This window comes from Dipodomys ordii, unplaced genomic scaffold, assembly GCF_000151885.1.
Source record: "Dipodomys ordii isolate 6190 unplaced genomic scaffold, Dord_2.0 Scaffold4, whole genome shotgun sequence".
In the NCBI taxonomy this organism is placed as follows: Eukaryota; Metazoa; Chordata; class Mammalia; order Rodentia; family Heteromyidae; genus Dipodomys; species Dipodomys ordii.
In genome coordinates this window covers 32,778,764-32,785,321 of record NW_012267220.1, presented here as the reverse complement: position 1 = coordinate 32,785,321, position 6,558 = coordinate 32,778,764, and the positions used below count along the sequence as shown (strand labels likewise).

At 40.2% G+C, this 6,558-nt stretch overlaps 1 protein-coding gene across 1 annotated transcript in view; it reads right to left on the bottom strand.

The window, feature by feature from the left end:
* Ddhd2 (DDHD domain containing 2) overlaps positions 1-6,558 on the bottom strand; it is a 25,865-nt gene that overhangs the window by 9,845 nt on the left and 9,462 nt on the right. Inside the window, exons 6-9 of the mRNA XM_013024299.1 lie at positions 5,443-5,649; positions 4,861-4,928; positions 2,975-3,097; positions 1,050-1,145 (exon numbers count right to left, since the gene is read on the bottom strand). Coding sequence (XP_012879753.1) covers positions 1,050-1,145; positions 2,975-3,097; positions 4,861-4,928; positions 5,443-5,649 — 494 coding nt within the window. The remainder of the gene's footprint in view (positions 1-1,049; positions 1,146-2,974; positions 3,098-4,860; positions 4,929-5,442; positions 5,650-6,558) is intronic.

Here is a 6,558-nt window from a genome sequence, read left to right as displayed (position 1 = left end):
TGAGGGACAGCAACCAGGCCCAGAGTTCAAGCCCCACTACTGGACCCTCCCCCCGCAAAAAAAGAACGCTATTCTAAAATATATATATATATATATATGTGTGTGTGTATAAATGATAGGAGTCATGAGGAGCTAAGACTTCAAAGCATACCATTTTTAAGGATATGGATAAAGAAAATGTAGTTGACTTCTAAAAGAACCTAAAAAAAAAAAAAATCAGTGATCCAAACTGTTTGCGCTAGCCAGGTATGGTGGTATGCACCTGTAGTCCCAGGTACTCGGGAGGCTGAGATGGAAGGATTACTTAAAGGCCAAGAGTTTGAGTGGGGCACCAGTGGCTCACATCTATAATCCTAGCTACTCAGGAGGATCAAGGATCTGAGGATCAAGGTTCAAAGCTAGTTGAGGCAGAAAATTCCGAGACTCTTTATACCAAAAAACAGGTAATGAAGGGCTAGGACAGTAGCTCAGTGGTAGAGTGCTTGCCTTGCATGCCTGAGGCCCTGGGTTCGATTCCTCAGCACCACATAAGCAGAAAAAAAAAGGCGGAAGTGGCACTGTGGCTCAAATGGTAGAGTGCTAGCCTTGAGCTGAAGAGCTGAGGGACAGCGCCCAGGCCCAGAGTTCAGGCCCCACGACCGGACCCCCCCCCCAAAAAAAGCCAGACTTGAGTGAAAAAGCTAGAATAGAGTATGAAGCATGGAGTTCAAGCTTGAGCTGAAGGAGAGCACCCAGGCCCAGAGCTCAGACCCCAAGACTGACAAAAAAAAAGCCCAGGTAGTGAAGGTGTGTGGCTCAAGTGGTAGAATGCCAGCCTTGAGTGAAAAAGTTAGAGTGTGAAGCATGGAGTTCAAGCTCCAGTACCATCACATACACACAAAGAAAAAAGAACAGGAGTTTGAGGCCAGGCAGAGCAATACATCGAGGCCCCACTGTAAGGAAAACAAAAACCTGTTTAGCTCTCCAAATAAACACCACACAAAACATAAAGGTACACACTATATATGCCAAAAAATTGTTTAGTAAAACAAGTCCTAATATATACATACCATTGCACTTGTTCTGGTCCCAAAATAGTTTAGTAACTTCTTTCTTGGTCCTAAGGGAATTCCCATTTCCTGAAGATCTTTGTCTGTACATAAAGCCTAATCACAGAAAACCAAACTATCTTTTATTTCTAGGCAAAATAAAATCAATTAAATGTCCTATTCCCTGAGAGAAATAAAACCTAGGCACATTGCTTACTTTTTTGCGGGGGGAGGGGGGGAGGGAGGAGAGGAGTGTGTGTTTGATGCTAGTTCTGGGGTTTGAATTCAGGGTCTAGTGCTCTTGTCTGGCATCAGTGTATGTGTGTGTCTATGTACATGCCCATCCTGGGGGTTTGCACTCAGGGCCTGGGTGCTATGCCTGAGCTTTTATGCTCATGGCTGGTACTTGAGCAACATCTGCAGTCTAAGTCCTAGGCACTTTGTTGTTCTTTACTCCAAATTGCTCTGACTCTCTAGTGGTACAATGTCATTAATAGCTTGATTGTTTTGATCATAACATATATATGAGTAGGAAGAATCAGTTTTGCAATATAAATAACATTGTGGTTTTGTTTAAAAAAAACAAGTCTAGGAAAGCTAGGCATCTAGTGACTTTATGACAAAAACCATCTTGGATTTCCACATTCACTTAAAATATCACCTTCCTAAGGATTATACTCCTATACTAATGGACACAGGCAGTGAGAATATACAACAACAACAGAAGCGTAACAATTAAACTCTCAATTTAAGTAGCATATATCTTAAAGGCAAGACTTCCCTTGCCTTCTCAACACATGGTTAATTTATCTTATTAATCATTTTTATGCTACTGTGTACTTGTTAGTTCTCATAGCTGTGATTATGTTTGTGATTATGTAATGTGTCTTCCCCAGTGAAATACAAAACCTTTTAGGTCAGGAACCATGTCTGTGTTGTTACTAGTCTATCCTCAGTACTTGACACAGTATGCTAGTCATAGTAAATAAGCATTTACTAAATACCTGTTAAGTGAATGTCTGTATCACAAACCAGAAAAGAACATAACTAAAGTTGGAAAAGAACTAATAAGCAAACAGCAACAACAGCTCTAGATATGTACAATAAAGACCTGAAATAAGCCTGGCACCAGTGGCTCACGCCTGTAATCCTTAGCTACTCAGGAGGCTGAGATCTGAGAATCGGGGTTCAAAGCCAGCCCAGGCAGGAACATCCGTGAGACTCTTATCTCCAATACACCACTCAGAAAACCAGAAGTAGTGCTGTGGCTCAAGTGAGAGTGTTCACCTTGAGGTGAAGAGCTGAGGGACAGCCAGAGTTCAAGCCCCACGACAAAAAAAAAAAAAAAAGAATTAGGTCTTAAGTGATTAACTGTTTCAGCTTTTTTTTTTTTTTGGTCGGTTATGGGGCTTGAACTCTGGGCCTAGGCGCTGTCCCTCAGCTCTTCAGCTCAAGGCGAGCACTCTACCACTTGAGCCCCAGTGCCACTACCAGTTTTCTGAGTGGTTTATTGGAGATAAGAGTCTCATGGACTTTTCTGCCCAGCGATTCTCAGATCTCAGCCTTCTGAGTAGCTAGGATTACAGCGTGAGCCACCAGGCTCGGCTTATTCTAGCCCTTCTGTTTTCACTAATCTGCACTAGTTAGTCTGACTTTGCTCCACTGATATATAATTGCGAAATCATCTCAATATGGCTCATCTAAACTTTGAACTGCCACATAGCAAAGATCATTTTATATGATAAAAGAAAATAAACAATGATAAAGAATAGTATTAATGATAGAATTTGTGACTAAACCCCTCTGTATAGTATTTTCACAATAAGAAATAAATAAAAATTTAAAAAAAGAATTTATGACTAATGTTTCTAATGAGCAGGTCCTTAGTAATACACATGAAAATACAGAAAATGCTTTGACACTAAATTTTAAAAGGTTATTGTTACCAGAGCTTCCTTATCTACTTTCTCCTTCTCAAAGATACTAAAATATTCAGAGAGGTGAAGTCTCTTCAAATCTTCCTCTAGTGTTCGTGTATCTCCTTGATCCATAACGGTAGAGGGTGAACCCTAAAAAGTAAATCATAAATTTCATATCCTCAAAATTTATTTCTTTTATAAATACCATTTTACTTTATGAAATACAGTATATAAAATTCTCATGGTAATATATCATTTTTTTTTGGGGGGGCAGGTCAGTCGTGGGGGCTAAACTCTGGGCCTGGGCACTGTCCCTCAGCTCTTTAGCTCAAGGCTAGCACTCTACCACTTGAGCCACAGCACCACTTCTGGCTTTTTTTTTCTGCTTATGTGGCACTAAGGAATAGAACCCAGGGCCTCATGCATGTGAGGCAAGCACTCTACCACTGAGCCAACTTCCCAGCCTCTACATCTTTAAATATTAAATGTTATACAAATGCAAATGAAGAATGATCTAAATTTTTGCAGTTCCAACTAAAAATACTTTGTGTGTGCCAGTACTAGGCCTTGAACTCAAGGCCTCATGCTCTTGCTTTACTTTTTCCACTCAAAACTAGTGCTCTACCCCTGTAGCCAATGTATACTTCCAGCTTTGTGTTGGTTAATTAGAAGTAACAGTTTCATAGACTTGTCTTCCCCTGCTGGATCTGAGCCAATCCTCAGCTCTCGGCCTCTTGAATAGTTAGGATTACAGGCCTAGCTTTAAAAACATATTTTTACATGAATGAGTAAATGATGTTCCATCATTACTAACAAGCATTTATTGACAAAAAGCCCTTATCTTGGGGCTGGGAAGGTGGCTCAGTGGTAGAGCCCTTGCCTTGCATGCCAGAGGCCCTGGGTTTGATGCCTCAGCACCACATAAGCAAAAAAGAAAAAAAGCTGGAAGTGGCGCTGTGGCTCAAGTGGTAGAGCGCTAGCCTTGAGCTGAAAAGCTGAGGGACAGCGCCCAGGCCCAGAGTTCAGGCCCCACGACCAGACCCAAAAAAAAGAAAAAAAAAAGCCCTTATCTAGAAAAACTCAAGGTCCAACAGGAAAAACACAACACTTAAAAAGTGTCATATTTGCTAAGTTACAAATTAATACTATCAGTAATATATGTTCATAGGACTTTGTTTTATAGCTATGTTTAGGGTAAGCCAGGTGCCAGTGGCTCACATCCTAACTACTCAGGAGGCTAAGATCTGAGGATGGCAGTTCGAAGCCAGCTTGGGCAAGAAAGTCCGTGAGATTCTTATCTCCAAGTAACCACCAGAAAACAAGAAGTGGCACTGTGGCTCAAAGTGGCAGCTGCTAGCCTTGAGTGAAAAAGCTCAGGAGGGACGTGCTGTCCCTGAATACAAGCCCCATGACCCACCAAAAAAAAAAAAAAGATAGGTTGGAGGTATAGCTCAACTGGTAGAACACAAAACCCAAGTTCAAACACCAATATCACCAAAAAAAAGAAAAAGATACATGTTTAAATATCAAACCCCCTCCCTTTGCTTTCAAACAGAATTTCTGTAAATCATCCAATTCTTTCTTCATTTCCTTACATGCAAACTCCAATTAGCTTAATGATTCTACAATTCTATTAATGTGTCAATAGTGCTTTATTTATGGAAGGAAATAAGATACTAGCTATGGCTAGGTTATGATATCACAATTATCTGTAGAAGCTGATTACTATCCTACTTCTATCAGTCAAGAAAAGTTAAGAGTCAGACAAATAAAGTTAAAATGAATGTAAAATAATTAGTTAAAATAAGTGTAAAATTAACATCATGATATGAGTCTAACTTCAGCCAAAAACATTCATCTAAAATTTTTACCATGAAATACTATAAGAGAATCTATCTAAACAGCTAAATTACCTTTTCATTGTCAATATCCTCCAAAGAATCTTTCTGATTTGTTAGGATATCAAACAATATAAGTGAACCTACAAGTAAAATAGAAGAAAGGAACAACTTCTGAGCATTAGCACTAAATAACTGTCTTTTTCTTTATTTTTTTTTTTTTTGTCAGTTGTGGGGCTTCAACTCTGGGTCTGGGTGCTATACATGAGCTCCTCAGCTCAAGGCCAACACTCTACCACTTGAGCCACAGTGCCACTTCCGGTTTTCTGATGGTTATTTGGAGATTAGAGTCTGATGGACTTTCCTGCCTGTGCTGGCTTTGAACGTGATCGGATCTGAGTCTCCTGAGTAGCTAAGATTACAGGCGTGAGCCACCAGAACCCAGAAAAATGATTGCCTTTTATACAAGAAAAAGTCATAAGCCAATAAAAAAGTATCTTTTCAATTTACCACCACCCTTCTAATGCCTTCCAAATTCTTCAGCACAGACCATTTCTAGATCTGTAAATCTAGAAAACTCATAGAAGACATTGTGTTTCAAAGCCAGTGTCCTTTCAAGTGATATTTCTCTCTGGTTACAGAGAATTCAAGTGTTACCTAAACTATGACCAGCAATAGAGACACCCCCTTTGAAGTTAGGATTCCGCTGCAGAAAAAGTGTGTATATTCGGTTCATCTCAGAAGCTACTGTGTCCACAATAGTCTGACAGTAGGTGGGGCTATTGTAGAAGAAGACATCCAGAATAGTGTCATTGGTGAAATGCCTGAGGCGGTTAATGCTGGGTAGGGTTATCCGCTGCAGGTCTCTGAAAAAAGAAATTATATTATAAGCAGGAAAACCTAAATACATTCTACAGCCAATTTAAATTATTATGTAGTTTGGTGTCTAAGCTTAGACTCAGCTATTTAATAATAGAAGAGATGATCAACATATAGGAAAAACAGAAGACAGGACTGGAGTGAGGCTCAACTAATACTCACTAGACAACATAGCTTTTTCAAGTATAAATTGCAAGAAAATATGGGGAACTGGGTGCTGGTGGCTTATGCCTGTAATCCTAGCTATTCAAGAGGCTGAGATCTGAGCATTGCAGTTCAAAACCAGCCAGGGCAGAAAAGTCAGTAGACTCTTATCTATAATAAACTACTCAGAAAAAGCCCAAAGTGGTCCTGTGGCTCAGTTGGTAGAGTGCTAGCTTTAAGCACAAAGAAGCACCAGGACAGCGCCCAAGCGCTGAGTTCAAGCCCCAGGACCAGCAAAAAGCAAAAACAAACACAAAAAGAGAAATATGGGAGAAAAATCCCAGGAATTGGATCCCAGTTTAAAATATGCATATGTATATATATGCGTGCCATATTTTATTTGACAATTGGACATTTTAACACTGATTGGATATCTGATGATATAAGAATATTTTTAGGAAACTTGGTAAACCAAGACAGGATCTTAAATTTGAGACCAAAATAGTCTACATTCAGAGACCATGATTCAAAAATGCCAAAAAGAGCCAGGCACTAGTGCCAGTGGCTCAGGCCCATAATCTTACCTACTCTGGAGCCTGAAATCTGGGAATCAAGGTTCAAAGCCAGGGCTGGGAAGGTGGTAGAGCACCTGCCTTGCATGCATGAGGCCCTGGGTTCGATTCCTCAGCACCACATAAGCAAAAAGAAAAAAGCCGGAAGTGGCGCTGTGGCTCAAGTGGTAGAGCGCTA